The following is a 16,238-nucleotide window of genomic DNA, read 5'->3' on the forward strand; positions in this document are numbered from 1 at the left end:
TCTGCTCATATTTGTATGCAAAATAATCTGCTTCTACCCAAAGGCAAAAGCTGTGTGAGTGCAATTTTCTGTAGATGTGTCATTTTCAAGGGTTATCCTTTAGACTCAGCACGTGCTGTGCCTTTTTCCTCTGATGCGTCTCCACCAAGGCAGGCCAGCCAGTGACATCCGAGCACTGTGCTGTTCACAGATGTTTAGCATTGCTCAGGCTAGCAAGCCTTCTCTGTGCTGACACCACTGTGTCAGCCAAGATGGAAAAACAAGATCTTGACAGGTTCTTGAACAGAGAAAAATGAGGTTACAGCAAAATAGTTGATGTTATTTGCAAGTCTCGGACTACATCCAAGACTGCAAGCATGTCTTCCAGTGGACCTGCATGAAGAGGCCTTGAAAATAAATATACCTTTGTCACAACTATTTCAACACGTCAAATTGCTCCCAAATATTCACAGTCAAAAATATGCTCTACCACAGGAGCAGCAGCAGTAGGGCTGCTCTTCAGTCACTCACGATGGATGCTTCACTGCACCAGTCCTCTCCATGACACATCCATGCCACCTGGCATGTGACACAAGCCCAAATGACAAGGCTGTGCTCTTCCACCTGAGTTCTTGTGCACTACATAGGCCCTGCTGCACTGTATAAAAGGTCATGATGCAGCAACCTTCCAGTGTCAGTATTCTTCCAGCTCATAGGAGGTTTTAACAGGTTGATATTCACAGAATCGCCGAATATGCTGGGTTGGAAGGGACTAAGAAGGATCATCAAAGTCCAACGCCTGGCCCTTGCACAGGACACCCCAAGAGTCACCCCATGTGCCTGAGAGCATTGTCCAAACGCTTCCTGAACTCTGTCAGGTTGGTGCTGTGACCACTGCCCTGGGGAGCTGTTCCAGTGCCCAACCATCCTCTGGGTGAAAACCTCTTTCTAATATTCAACCTAAATCTCCCCTGACACAATTTCAGGTCATTCCCTTGGTCACTACAGAGAAGAGATCAGTGCCTGCCCCTTCTCTTCCCCTCACGAGGAAGTTGTAACTGCAATGAGGTCTCCCCTCAGTCTCCTCTTCCCCAGGCTGAACAAATCAAGTGGCCTCAGCCTTTCCTCATATGGCTTCCCCTCAAGGCCTAGTTGGCTGTGAGGAGAGAAAGGCAAATGAGCAAACAGGAGCTTGGAGAGAGCTTTAGGTAGATAGAAAAGCCACCACGTTGTACACCAGAGCATTTCAGAAGCCATGTTGCCCAAGCCATTACTTAAACAATGGAGCATGAGTAAGTTGCTGGAGGCCACCTCTCATGAGATCAGGCTTACTGTCTTAGTGACTTGCATCTGGGACTTGCATCAGGACCTTTCAACCTTTGTAGTACAACATAACCACCTACAAGTGCTTTATTTTTAGATCAAGACCTGACTTGCCAGTGCACTTGTTTCCAGGCCTCATTGCTTTCTGTGAGCTGGCTGTGCTCAGCCCCTGCAACTCTGATGCACAGCAGTCCACAGTCACCAAGTCCATTACAGACATTTTTAACACCATCTCTGCCCTCTCCTCTACTTTGTACAAGCTGTTTTGTCTGCTCCCTGTTGGTTGCTGCTCCCAGTGTCACTTCTGCATTATAGAGGCAGTGTGGCTTGTGTCAGAGCCATCAATGCCATGCACATCCTAACCCGAGGTCCTCTGCCAGGCATGCTCCACATCGGTGCTCCTGGGGGCCACAGGTCACCCCTGCTCACCCATACTGGCTGCCCAGCCATGGAGATACCCACCTGCTCCTCCTGGTACAGACCTGGGTTTCCCAGCACACATTTCAACGTGTACGAGAGACAACTGCATGGTCATCAAAAATATGCACTCTTCTGCTACAGTGTCTGAGGCCCCCACTCAAAGACAATGGGCGCCTCATTTCCTGATGGATGTGAAATTTCCTCCAACAAATGAAGGCAGGGCAGACAGCAGTGGCCTTCAGTCCCAAGCCTGAGCAATTGACACAGGCATGGTGCAATGCTTTATTTACTGGGTGGGTGAGTTTGGACTGCTGAGTCTGCACAGCCACTAATCTTTGGATATTCCTGCTCACTGCATACCTCTTCTGCACTGGTCCATCCATTACTGCCTGGTGTTCCCACCACAAAAGCCTCAGGATGGACTCCCTGAGCACAGGAAACAGCAACGTTGAGCTTCTTCCCCACCTCACCTTCCTCCACTGAGTCTGTAAAATCTTTTATGCAGCAAAAAATACAAATGCTTCTGTTGGCTCAAAGCTTTGCCTACACACAGAGGAGAACAAATAGTACTATCTGCTGTTCTGGTGAAAGAATACGCCTATGTGTACTTTTTCCCAACAACCAATGTGTTGTGGGCTTCCTGAAGGTCTTTATTAGAAAATTACAACCACAGCAACACCCAGGTGTTCAGGTTTTGCCTGTTTTCCATAGAAAATTCAAACACTGCAAGAAGCAATGGAAATAGGAGGCTCCAACCATCTGAGAACTACTTATTGTGTTGTTTTTTCATCTTGAGGCAGGGCAGCATTTACCAGCAGAGTAATCCTCAGAGTACCTGTTTATCTGATAGGTACTGCTGAGGGGAAATATCTACCTTAAATTCATCCATCAGAGCTTTAGACAGCATTCTATGAAAACATGGTATCTAGGTACTAAACAGTATCTGATTTGATTGAAAACTTTATGCAGCTACTCATTCTAGAGCAACCCTGTCAGTACCAGTTCTCTTCTATTGAGCCCCTTCTTTGGTGGTAAACAAAAATCAGCTTCAAGCAGTTTTTCTTATCAATAGGTACTTGAATGTTGTGGGGTTTTTCCTTCTCTGTCTGAATAGTAACACTGTTTAGGCAAAGAACAGGAGACTGAGAGGGAACAGAATAGCCCAGGGAGTGAGTTACCCAAAGGGAACAAGCTGCTCTCTGTGCCCACATGTAAATACATGGGAGATTCAGCTAAGTGAGTGACCAAGGGTTTCTAACTAAAAATCTTTAAGAAATCTGTTTTGATGTCTAATCTGCTTTGCAGAGTATACGTCACTGAAAGCTCAGAAAAAGAGGTTGCACAAACACATTCTAGGAACTGCACAGGTATTTCTGTAGGGAAGCATTTTCTGTGGGGACTTCCCCTGATGTTACAAGGTCTGTGGGACAGACTCTTAGCTGGGGTGAGTTGCCACCTTGACCTCAGCAGCATTGAAACAGTAACCTAGCATTTTTTCTTGTTGTCCAATCTCCCCTTTCCTAAAATACAGCTGCTAAATATTAACATGAAAAATACTCGGCAGATTAAATTAAACAGTCATTTCCGAATGTTGCACATTGCTACAGGAAACCATGAAGCTGCTTTTACAATTCTCATTTAAAAGCTCTTCTAGCAATGCTGCTGTTATGGTAAAGTTTGTGAGTGGAAATACAGAGGGTGACCCAGCATTTTTCTAGAAATATGTCTTCATAACAGTGATGAAGATTTTATTCTCTCTACCAGTTGTAAATAGTCAAACTTACAGCAATCTACTCAACCTTTAGTGCTAGCTTTACTGTGCAGTTACAGTACACGTACCCAGGCAAAGCTTTCCAGAGAGTAAATGGAAAAGAAAAAATCTGGTTTTTGTTTTCTTGTTTCTTCTTTTATTTTTCTTCTTTTTAATATTTGTTTTGCAGTTTTTCTCTTTCCAGAATTTGGTCTTCATGATATTTTTAATTTGCATCACTTCTGTTATTATTTCAATATTTTTCCTTTATGAATAATTATTTTTCCTTTACATTTTTTCTGTCCCACGCTATTGAAATATTGAAAAAAAATACTAAAAACCTATTAATTTTATCTATTGGTGGAGGATTTCTATGAAATAAGCCAGAAAATTGCACCTTAGATGAAATAGCTACCAACAAGAGCAAATCATCCTTTCAGACATGCAATAGTCTCAAAGGAGACAACATTTTTTGAAGACAACCTCATTGACAATTTTGGTAGGTACCTATTATGAATCATTTCTAAACAGTAGGAAATTGAATAAAGAAATTGTGATTGCAAATACTCATTGCAGAGTATTTGAAAGGCATGACTGAAGAATGAATGCCCCACCCCCTTCTAATTAATTGGACTAGTCATGCATGAATTAAGAACATGCATAAGCTTTGCAAGATGTCCATCATGTACATAGAAGTGGGTAAGACAGAAGTCTGGGAAGACTGTTGCTTTGTTATGGACTCATTCAAATTCATTCATTTAATGCAACTTAAATACCAGTTAGAATCCACTGAATTACTTAACTCTCCTGTTGAAAAGTTGAAATAAGAGCAATGTCACTCACTAATGAGAATAAAAATGATGAATTCCTATTACTCATTTACTTCATAGGGATTAAGGCAGGAGTCTAAGGAAATTAATTCTGTGTTCAGTTCTGGGCCCCTCATTAGAAGAGGGGATCATGTCCAGAGAATGGCAACAGAACAGGGGACGTGTCTGGAGCACAAGTCTGGTGAGGAGCTGCTGAGGGAGACAGGGGTGTGCCTATTCTGAAGAAAAGGAGGCTCAGGGGAGACTATTACACTCTACAACTACCTGAAAAGAGCTTGTAGCCAGATGGGGGTCGGTCTCCTTTTCTATATAAAAGCAATAGAACAAGAGGAACTAGAGGAAATAGCCTCGAGTTGAGGCCAATATCAGCTTTAGACTCAAGCTGATCTTTAAAGTCCCTTCCATTCCAAGTTCCTATCAATTTGTGTCAGGGGAGGTTTAGATTCAATATTAGGAAAAATTTTTTTGTGGAAAGGATTATCAAACATTGGAACAGGCTGTCCAGGGAAGTGGTTGAGTCACTGTCCCTGGAAGTATTTAAAAGACATGTAGATGCAGCCTTTAGGGACATGGTTTAGTGGTGGACTCGGCAGTGCTGGTTTAAGGGTTGGGCTTTATGATATTAAAGGTCTTTTCCAACCTAAATGGTTCTAAGATTCTATTATTCTAATACTTGAATTGCAAGACACATGCTTGGAGAAATTTCTGATTCTAGACCATCCTCCTCAGGATGGGATGAAGAATGATGAAAAGCACATGGGTCAAGCTGAGGACAGGGAGGTTCCTTAGCAATTAGTCAGGGGCAAAACAAAGCCATCTTGGGGAAAATTAATTTATTGCCAATTAATACCAGAGTAAGACAGAAATAAACCCAAACTCAAACCTAAACTCACCACCTCCTCTCCTCCCTCTCTGCCTCATTCCTATGCTCAATTTCACTTTTGACTCTTTCAGCTCATCCCCTCTACCTTGAGCAGTGCAGGGGGATGGAGAAATGGGGGGTTCTAGTGAGTTCACCATTTTCCTACTTCTTCCTCCTTCCTGAGCAGTAAATGGTCCCCCATGGACCACAGTTCCTGCCAAAAATATCCACTCCTGTATGTGCTCCTCTCGGTGGCTGCAGCCCCTGCCAGGAAACTTGCTCCAGATGGGCTCTCCATGGGTTGCAGCTTTCCTCAAGGCACATCCACCTGCTCCAGTGTGGGGTCCTCCACTGGCTGCAGGGTAATCGCATCTGGTGCCTGGAGCACCTCCTCCCCCTTCTCCACTGACCTTAAGTGTCTCCAGGATGTTTATTTTCCACTCACTCCTTTCAAAGCTGTTGAGCAGCATTTTTGACCCTTTTTTTATTTATCATGGAGGTGCTTAGCAATGCCATTCAATGAGCTCAGCTTTGGCTGGTGGCAGGTCCATCTTGGAGCTGGCTGGGTTGTCTTCTTCCAGAAGTCACCCTTGCAGCCCCCCAGCTACCAAAACCTTGCCACACAAAACCAATACACTTCAAAAGCAGAAGTGTCTACAGAGCTGAAAAACACGTTCTCCTGTGCCCATTGTTTATCTACAATGAACACATTTTACTTACTAGAATACGTACTTCATCTCTAGTAATTATGGCAACAAAATTCTAGATTCCCATCTACTTATACTATTTATAGTATAATACATATTTCATGCTTCTTAGAACAGCAGTTTCTTTTCACTTCCATAATAATAGCAACTCTAAATATCTGCATTATAGTAAGTTTCATATTTAGTTTACCCTGGCAGAGTTGCTTAGTATTAGCCTAAGTCCAGCTTCACTAGTTGCTTTCCTTCACTCTCATGTTTTTTCACACTCACACTTGCCACAAAGCTGTTGTCAGCCCCACTGGAAGGTTATGAATTGCTTCTCTTGGTTTGATCAGCCCACAGTGGTTACACTAAGTGCACTACTGCTGGATTTCTGTTAGTGAGATTTTCTTTCAAATCAAGTTGTGAAAATAAGAAAAGCAACGTACTGTTGTACAATGCAGTTTTATTTTTTTAATGAAATGCCCTAGCATCATAAAACAGAACTCATTTTCTAATCTTGAAGCCAGCAAGATTGGGAAAAAAGAAAAATCAAAGTTGGTTTTCCTATACATAATTTCCATACTAAGATTACATTCCAAGAAAAAAAATCCCTGGAATTAAAATGTAAGCAGACATTACTTACACAGCTCTCTAAAACAAACAGGACATGTCATACAACTCACATATGGTGCTTTGCTAGTTTAATATGCTACAAATAGAATTATTCAAATGCAACTATGCAGCTTTTCTATTACCTAAGACCTTTTAATTTTATTATGTTGCAATGCCTTTATTATTTACTTCATACTTCTTTACCATACTATACAATGTTCTTTTGTCCTTTTCTGGTGGCTTTTTCTCAAAAAGGAGACCTTCACTGTGGCTTTCTTTGGAAACAACAAGCACTCAGTTGCAGATACTCAAATATTCAAAGCATTTCAATATACGTTCACTATGAGATTAAGTCTGCATTTTTCAAGTAGGAGTTTCATGACTTGCTAGTAAACTAATGGAGAGAGCTGGTTAGTATTTATTCCAGTTCTCATTGATGAGAATGTGCTCTGGATAGCTGCACCACCCCAAACTCCCCCACTGTTGGTAAGCTGAGTGTGCACAAGAATTACTGTAACTTGGAAGTCTGGGTACTCTCACAATATTCATGGATTAACCACAATTACTGCAGACATTTTTTAACAACTGACCCTTTCAAGAAATATTCACATTTGTAGAACTGCATAATTTCATTTTCAATGGGATGTTAGTTCAAAAGTACTATTTCACTTATTAAACATGGCTTTAAAAATACAGTATATGTAACACCTGTGTTACAAGTGTCAGAAAAAAATTGGATGAGTCAACATTTCAACTCATTGTATTAATAAGGAAAGCAAAGAACAGTAGTTTTGGAAAAGTATTCAAGTATTTTCCTGAAATACTATATAACAAAATAAAGATCCTAAACTTTGTATGATTGTACTTGAGGCAAATATAATTTGCAAGTGCTTTTTGTCACATAGAGCAATATGAATAATACTTTGTAACAGAGATATAGCACACAATTTTGATAATACACAAAACTGGAATGTAAATAACTTCAATAGAAAAAAATAACCTGCCATTTATAACAATATTCAAGTGCTTCAGTAATGAAATGACCCATCACCATGGCTTACATTGACCAAATACATGAGAAACATGAAACTAACACAAGCCGGATGACAGAAGTACCAATAAATACACATGAATACAGAATCATCAGCTGTTTGGATGCAAAAAAACCCCTCAGACTCAGTAAGTTTTAAAGAGAACTTTAAACTTAAAAGAACACTTATAAAAAGATAAAATAGAACTGGGGCTAACTTCTGTCCTCAAACAGGAATAAGTCTCTACAAGAAGAGCAAAATTTAGCCCCAACCCTGGACACAAAACATGTATGTGCCACAATACACATAACTATACACAAATAATCACTCCATAGCTCTATATGACAGTCTAATGTTTTTTATTATAAAAACAAATCAGCACAGTGCATTCATGATTTGTCAGATGCCAGTTTCTTCCCTTGGCTTCACAAAACAAATTATTTTGTTTCATATTTAGTTAAATTATTTTAAGGACTTCCAATCATCAGATCATATTTCTAAACATTTCAACATCTTATTTCGCAGAGACATTTTAACATACGGAGTAGAATGTCCAAAGAATTGTGTACTGAAGAGGGAAGCTTTTAATATGTTAATACTAGATACTTTTAAAAAAAATTAAAACTTGCTGGTGTTTGAGAACTTATTTATATTTTCCCTTGTCTGTGCCTTCCTGATATTATACAAGTATTCCTGCAATTTGCTTGCAAGACTTGTCAGTTGCACTGTGTGGTATTTGGTATCATCCAAACAGTCATAAAACCTTTTATAATCCCAAAAAGCATGGTGCAAGGAAGCCTTCAAAGACAGAATATATAGGATGAGGTGTGACCTGTATATAGTTGTGCTTTTATTTTTCAAATATTTGTACACTATTATTATTATTATTACTACTTAAAGCCAGGAATGTGTGTTTGAATTGCATTGATAAGTTGCAAGGTATTGTCAGAATTACAAAATGAAAGATTTTAATTAAAAAAAAAAAAAGATGCGAATGACAACACCGTTGTCCAGCATTTAAGCCACATGCAACTACATAACACTCCCAGCAGAAAACATCTTCTCAGACACTGAAAATGTCTTGTCTTGGTGCCAGTGGGAAGTCCAATGTTTCATAACATTTAGATATTATTGCAACACAATTACAAAATTAGCTCTCTAGAAAAGCACAGAGAATTTATCAGTCATCATGAATACACAGATATAGGCCAACCCTCTCTTTTCTAACATAACAGATTACATTGCTCCAAGATATATTTTAATGATTACAATGTTTTTTTTAAAAAATGACACAATGCAGTAAGATGTCTAAAATTATACTGAAGCCATAAAAAAAAAAATCTAAAAGTTTAAAATACTTGTCAATTTGACTAAAATGCATATTTACTCAATTTCCTTGAGCTTTTATTTTTTCTTCTCCCCATTGGAGGAACAATGTTTATAGTAATTGTTCAACACTACTCTGGCTGTAGGCAGTTTCATCTTTACAGTTTTCCTCAATTCCCCTTGCAAACAGTTTCATTAACTGGCAGTGAACCCTGAAAAATATAGAAATCAATTAACAAGACATAAATGGGTGCCACATATTTAATTCTAATAATTTAATTCTAATAATCCATTAATTTCAAGCAGTTGGACAAAGTTCCTTACTCCCGACTACAGAAACCACACCCTCATTTTTGATTCAATCCTCCCCTGCAAAGAGGGCTGGATGCTTTCATGTATCCTCTTTTACTCCCCTTGTCTACACAAGAAGTTCTATAGGCACTTAGATGAGCCAATCTTTTACAATATACAGCATTTACAAAACTCACCTTTGGACTGCTAAGTGATTATGTTTTAATGGAACACACTTGTATGTAAATGGTTTTGGTTCCCTTTGCTTTAAAAACAACAAAACAAGCAACCAAAACTAATCCAAACAAACAAAAAAAACCTTTCAAATTTCACAAACTTCTTTGCTAATTTGAGTATTTGCACAACTGCAAAATTCTTTCTCTGTATGCAAAGATCGGAGATAAGACTCTGTGCTGTGTGCCAAAAAACACAAAGTAGGGACATACTCAGTATTTCTGTAAGACGAAGATGCTTACTTAAGCTAAATAGGAAAAGCTATTGCTCAGAGTAATGAGGCATTCCACTCATTTGAAAAGAATCCTTACAACACCATTTTCACTTTCAGCACTTTAAGCACATAATACCAGTTCCTAAGAAGTAAGTATGACTTCAAAGGTAGGGCCATCCATCTCACTCAGAGTGATCATTTACAACACACCTGGTTGCAGTATTCTCTGGAAAGGATTCAAAACTGTAACAAAAATATTTAGGTTTATTATCAGAAGACTCAAATTTGCTATGCACAGGCATCTTTCTGGGATGTCTTTATGAACATCAATGAGAAGGCTTAATGTGTTCTGCTATATAGACAGAAAAATCAAAGCTTACCTCACTTCAATTGCTGAACTATCCAGAGTTTCTCCATCACAGTTCCAGGTGCTATTAACAATATTACAGCAGCAGGCTGGATGATCTCTGCAGAACTGGCCAAAACGTTTCTTTCCTATGTCCATGACATTGCTTTCATTGTCTTCTGAAAGCTTTGATGTAAATTGAAAACACTTCACCCGATAAACGTCTACAAATGGAAAGTCAAACTAGGAAGAAAAAAAAGAAATGGGCAAATCAGGCAATTACAAGTTAATATATTTGATGTGTAAAGCAACTCAGCATGCAGCATTTTGTACTCAAGGACAGTCTGTCCACTCCAATCTTCTAGAGAAGCTTACCTGAGACACAAAGTGATTTTTGGTTTTGAAAAACTGCACAAGTCAAAAACAATAAAGCCAAAATGAAACCTTACTTCTCAATGCTCACTGTACAGATAACCAGATAACAGGTTCTGAGATTATGAGTAAGTGGATTATAAAGACTATTTTAAACAACATATAAAAATTATTATAATGTGATATCAAAGTGTTGGAGACTGATGGTTTATAGCTTAAACATCTTTATGAAGGACTTTTGCCTATTATAGCAAAGCTGTATAAAAAAAAACTGCATGGAAGACCACCACACCCTGAACGTGCTTCCTGACTGAGGGCCTGCACTGCAAACTGGTGAAAATAAGATGCAGTGATTCAGGTCTGGGCTGGGGGAGAAGAATACATTCACAGGAGGATTAAGCCCAGCACCTTCGGGGTGGAGGCCACAGCCCCAGGGTTATCAGCTGCCAGGCTCAAACAGACCCTCACACCAAAGGGTGGTGGGGAGAGATGTGTGCTGAAAAAGCCTCTGGTGAGAGGCAGTGAACACCCATCTTCTGCTGTGCAGATCAGCTCAGCTGTGGAGACCTTTTGCCTCGGGAAAGCCACATCTAAGGGACATCTACATCAGGGACAGCAGAGGGAGTGTCATGGCCCATCAAAGGCCCACCCCCAAAGGGGTCCCCAGACCCTGCCCCAGAGCACTGCCCATGATACAAAATGATGCCACAGATCCACAGTCTTGCAAGGGACAGTGTCAAACTTGACCTCCCCAGAGAAGGCACGTGGGTGTTCCCATCTGGCCCAAATGTATACTAATTCCCTGGATTCTATACTTTTTGGTGGGGGACCCTCACCACCGAGAAGACCAGTTGGAGGGAAACAATGAGACGTTGTTGGGATCCATGGAAAGGTGATATGTTTCTGCTTAATCTGTCTCTGTCACTCTCCCTGTCCCCCCCTCTCCTTTTTCTATTTCTTTCTTTCTTTTCTCTTTCCTTCTCTTTGCCATTTTTACTATTAAATAAAATATATCATTCTTTTGGTTTCAACATCTAACCTCATTTGGTTTTAATCAAGTTTTGGGGTGTACTTCAAACCTTTTAAAGTTCGATCCGTTTTATTCACAGAGACTTGGTTTTCTCTGCTCTTCTGTGCTTAGACTGGATCTCAACACAAAGTCAAGAAGGTTTGGATTGTATCTTTGCATCATCCTCAGGACCTGTTCAAGTACAGTCCTTAAGGCTTTTCTGAAAGTCTTCTGCTTTTGCACTTGGAACAATGCCCTGAAGGCGAGAATTCCATGGCAGTGTTATCAAATCACAGAGCTGGGGGTACATGAAGAATAGAGGGAAATATTATTGCATTCCAAAAAAAAAAAAAAAAATTTAACTAGTTAATTGAACTAGAAAAAGCAGGTCAATTAGCAGATTGCTCCTAAAACCGAGGCTGCAGATTAACATTATAATACTGTACAGATGCTTTAAAACAGGCTTCATTAATTGAAGGAACAATAAATTAGAGGATGCCCCCGTCTGCCCAGAAAGCAACTTAACAGATATGGAACTAACTATTCAGCAAGCTGTAGTAAATACAGACAGGTCATTTAGCACAGGCCATGGAGCATGTCTGGGTGTGTCTATGAGAAGGGGATGGCAAGGAAGCAAATGTGAAGAAACAGTTTACTCACAAATCAGTATGTACGGGTGTACAGTCACCCTTTTCTTCCTTTTTTTTCACATTTCCTTAAGTTTTCAAAAAGGGTTTCCCACTACTATGGTGGATACTAACCTGAGCTAAGGACATATGTACAACCCTGCATTTAATCTCCACTGCAAAACCAGCATATCCCAGAGAGAAATGGGAAGCACTGGAAAGGAAATGGCTATAGTGAAAACCAGAAAAAGCAGAGATGGGTCAGAGATGGGTCTTAAGTTCCCTCAGCTTTTAACCATAAAGAACTGTAAAGTCATCAAACTCTATGCTTGGAAGTGGTGGCTCCTGGACCCAGTGGGACTCACTTAACAGTGTGCTGGTCCAAACTGCTCTGATGCAAATGCTGGTATCCATGGCTGTATCGTCACCTGTGTCTATGCAGAGAGCACCCGAGCTCTCATGTCTCAAGCCTAAGCAGAATGTTGTCCCTTGATAAATGTTACAGCCAATTTGAAAGGTAGCCAGGGGTGGCTTCAAATGATTGAAAATATCAAAGGAACAGTGAGTGAGAAGGAGTGAAGGGAAGAGGAGGAGATTGAGAACAGTGGGAAGGATGAATATGGACACATTCACAATGTCCCAGGGACTGGCAATGAGGAAATAAAGGGAAAAGAATCTATACTAATTCTTTTACAGAGGAAGAAGAGTAGCATCATAAACATGCAAGATTTGTATTGCTTTTATGCATTAGATATGACACTAGTCCATCATTCAGAAAATTTCCAGAACATATTAATAATATCATGTTGTGACAAATATTAAATATGTGTATTCACAGCCATAGCTCTGTTTCAACAGATACTACGAGCCAAAGCAGTGATGAATCTTCCCTCCTGACAGCTACAAGAAACACATGCAAGAAATAATTTTGAAGCTGAATGCATAAAGCTCATATCTTGGTTACTTACATGTAGTAAAATACTGCTAAAAGCCTACAGTTTACAATCAAACTGCAGTTCTGGTAACTTTCTTCTAAATCACATTTTTTTACAGTTCACAAAAGTGATTTATTATGCTTCACCACATCTACCTCAGCTATTCATGCTGTGAGCAGTTTTTCATGACAACTATATAAGGGCACAACTGTGATAAAGTAACTTTACATATTGTCCAAACAGCAAATACATGGAAAATGTTACAAAACTGAATTCCGTTGGCAGAAGTGGAATTTTGTTAGAATGCTACGGCCAAGGAGTTGACTTTGGTAAAATGTTTTGAGCTGCTTTATTTTTTATGATACACATGCTGAGATTGCATCACCCAAAATGTATAAATTTTAGAAAAACAAACAAACATGCTTTATAGATGTTATTTCTGTCATATAAGATTACCAATATTTACACCTTTGATGGACTGTCTATAATTCACTGTCAAAAGGAATACACACCTGATCATCTTGGTTTGTGTGTCTGACAAGATACCGTAGAAAATCAAATCTGGAGCATTTCCGAACTAGAATGAGGTCTGCTGAACCATCTGCCAAATGAGCTGCTGGTGAAAGACCTTTTGGACTTCGTGGACAGGCACAGCTCATACTTACTGCATTGATGGCTAGAAATTTCCCTTTTATAACCTTCCACTCTTCTTCACCTTCTGAAACATATCAGTAAAGACATGGAGATAGGTAATAATTTGATCTACTCACAAGAACACTAAAAGGCAACCACTGGCAACTTAAAAGTCTTCCCTGGGCATATTCATGTATTGTCAATAAATATCTAAAATAAGCTACATTTTAAAAATTACATTTTTAAGTATCTGTTTTTCACACACTAACATAGAAGGTTGCTTTCTCCCTCCAGACTGTGACTATCTCCCAAAATTGCTTGCCTGTTCTGGCATATGCATGTCAAATTCAGGATCAGTGCTATTTGGGTAAACTGGCAAAGGCATAGGAACAGAAAAGAGAGGCAAGTTACAGCTCTTGTAGTGTGAAAGTTCAGAGGGATTAACTTCTTAAAATTCTATTTTTGCTCTTCAACAATCTTAAATAAACAATGATGCAAAGATCGTAGTTTAGTATTTGGTTTCTAAAGCAATAGTCCTCTTCTGCCTCAATGCTACAAGTTAATATTTTAAAAAAAGACAAAGGGAAGAGATGACTCAGCAAGGACCAGCAGGCAGGATATCAGGAGTCTGTTTCCACCCCAGCCCCAAATGTCTGAAGATTAGAACTATTAACAGAGTTAAATGTCCCCGTGTGTAAATCTTCAGAGATTTCTAAAAAACAACACAAAGTCTGTTTTCAACACCATGAAACTCTGCTGGAGCTTACATCTAGACTGAGCTCAAATGTGTGCTGGCATCGATACTACCAGGAGGCAGAGGAATTTTCTAGAACAAAGAAGCATTGGCAGGCAAAGCAGAGATGTTACCTAAGCTGTATTTTCTTGAATATGGATAAAAATATATGAAAAATGCCTTTTTTATTTTTAGATTACACATAATTGTCTTCCTTATCACAATAAGAAAAAGCCAAAAAGCAGCCATAACACTCTTTTTCTCCTACCAAAAGTGGACTAATTTCAAATGAACAATTCCACAGATGTAATGACTGCAAAATAGACTATGGACATACATGTTGGGAGTTCAGGAGTGAAGTGTCATGAGGGGTAAAATTGAGGAGTGAACAAAAAATGCTGAAGTTTGTTTATGTAAACAAGGCAGAGTTTTTGAGGAATGTTAACTGGTATGGACTTGAACAGCTAACATTATTCAGTTCCCCAAATTTTGGTTAACTTACAGTGCTTTTCAAGGTGCTTTTGTGATGGGACTATAGACAATGTTTATGCTATGTATTTCATGTCCTGAAATTCTGATATTCCTTACTGTCTCAGTTTTAGGAACTTCACATTTATTTTAAAGAATCAATATCACAATTGTCTAGGTTATTTTGAACCTGAAGTCTATTATGCATTAATTTTGAATGGACATGTTCCAGGCTCTAAACATCAGAAAAAAGAAAAAGAAAAAAATTGTTTCCACAGTATTTAGTAGTTGCTCTTCACTCTTTGAACTTCTCTCATTTCCTGGAATTTTTATTCATTGGAACTTCTTACTATCCACTCTCTAGTAACAGAACCAAGAAAAACAGTGTTCCAGGAAAAACATGTAAGCTTATAATGTGACAAAAGACTTAAAGAAAACAAAAAACTTTATTATAATTTTTCCATCTAGACTATCCCCTCTATCTCCTGAGAAACAAATCAGAAATAGCAAGAAAAAACCACAGCTTTTAAATTCAGCATTTTTGCTTCATTTGCCACAGTGCTTTTTAGTATTGCTTGCTTTACTGCTGATCTTTTTATGTTGTTTTCAAACAGGACATTACTAAAGAAGTAATTTAAATCAGATTCAAAATGTGCATGTTAAGAGAGATGAGACAGACCTAAATGTCAGACTATAGAATGAATGTTCAGGCTGCAGGCAAATGACAAGACCCTGCTCTGAGATGAAGGTAACTGAACAGAACATAAACTACTGGAACTGGAAACAATAGGCATTTTCTGATACACAAACAACAAAATGAAAACAACACCTTTTACTGATAAATCCTTTTGCTGTTTCTCTGAGAACCATTAGTAATTTGGTCATCAGTGTTTCTAGATATGTATTAACATTTTAAGTATGCTCACTGTAGTAAGTCTCAAATTACTTAAGGTAAAATGCTTCTTTATTTTATTGTAATAGATGGTTTCATCTGGTATAAATTTCAGCATGTTACTCAAGAACACCTTCACTGTTCAAAGTAAGAACAAAGTCGGGGTATTAATCACATTTTAAATGAACAACTGTTTTCATAACCATTTTGCAGTGTGTATCACTGTAATAACACAAATTATTTGCTCAAAATATCTTTCCTACAATAGGGCAGTCATAGGCAGGGAGTGCATAAGTGGCACTCACTTCAATGGCCTATTGTGTACACACAGTGCAAATTGCTGAAGTCAGCATAAAGGACTAGCACTCAACATTTACTCAGCACATGCACAGAGACTCCTGCACAGTACAAAGAAATATGTTCAGTAACAACCAATCAGGCATCCTTCTAAACTTATCTGAATCATACACAAACCCAGTAGGCACAATGAAAGAGTCTGCCAAGACACCCTGCTGAGTGAAAAGCTTATCTGGAGATTTAAAATCCTTTCTATTGTGAATCAAAAGTAGCTGATTGTATTGTTCCCTTACCAGCACTGCATGGAGAAGAGACTGGACTGCAAAGAGAGCCAGCTACCAGAAGTAGAATGGAATAAAGTAAACA

General features: G+C 39.0%; 1 protein-coding gene across 2 annotated transcripts in view; it reads right to left on the reverse strand.

Moving 5' to 3' along the window:
• Positions 1 to 6,299: 6,299 nt before the first annotated feature.
• Positions 6,300 to 16,238, reverse strand: part of CERK (ceramide kinase) — a 43,901-nt gene continuing 33,962 nt past the window's right edge. Inside the window, exons 11-13 of one of the 2 annotated variants that reach the window (XM_068995446.1) lie at positions 13,362 to 13,567; positions 9,942 to 10,150; positions 6,300 to 9,034 (exon numbers count right to left, since the gene is read on the reverse strand). In XM_068995446.1, coding sequence (XP_068851547.1) covers positions 8,935 to 9,034; positions 9,942 to 10,150; positions 13,362 to 13,567 — 515 coding nt within the window. In that variant the 3' untranslated portion in view covers positions 6,300 to 8,934. Of the gene's footprint in view, positions 9,035 to 9,941; positions 10,151 to 11,358; positions 11,587 to 13,361; positions 13,568 to 16,238 lie in introns of those variants that run through there. The other variant, XR_011146637.1, reaches the window with a different exon arrangement.

This window comes from Aphelocoma coerulescens, chromosome 1A (genome assembly GCF_041296385.1).
Source record: "Aphelocoma coerulescens isolate FSJ_1873_10779 chromosome 1A, UR_Acoe_1.0, whole genome shotgun sequence".
NCBI classification, from domain to species: Eukaryota; Metazoa; Chordata; class Aves; order Passeriformes; family Corvidae; genus Aphelocoma; species Aphelocoma coerulescens.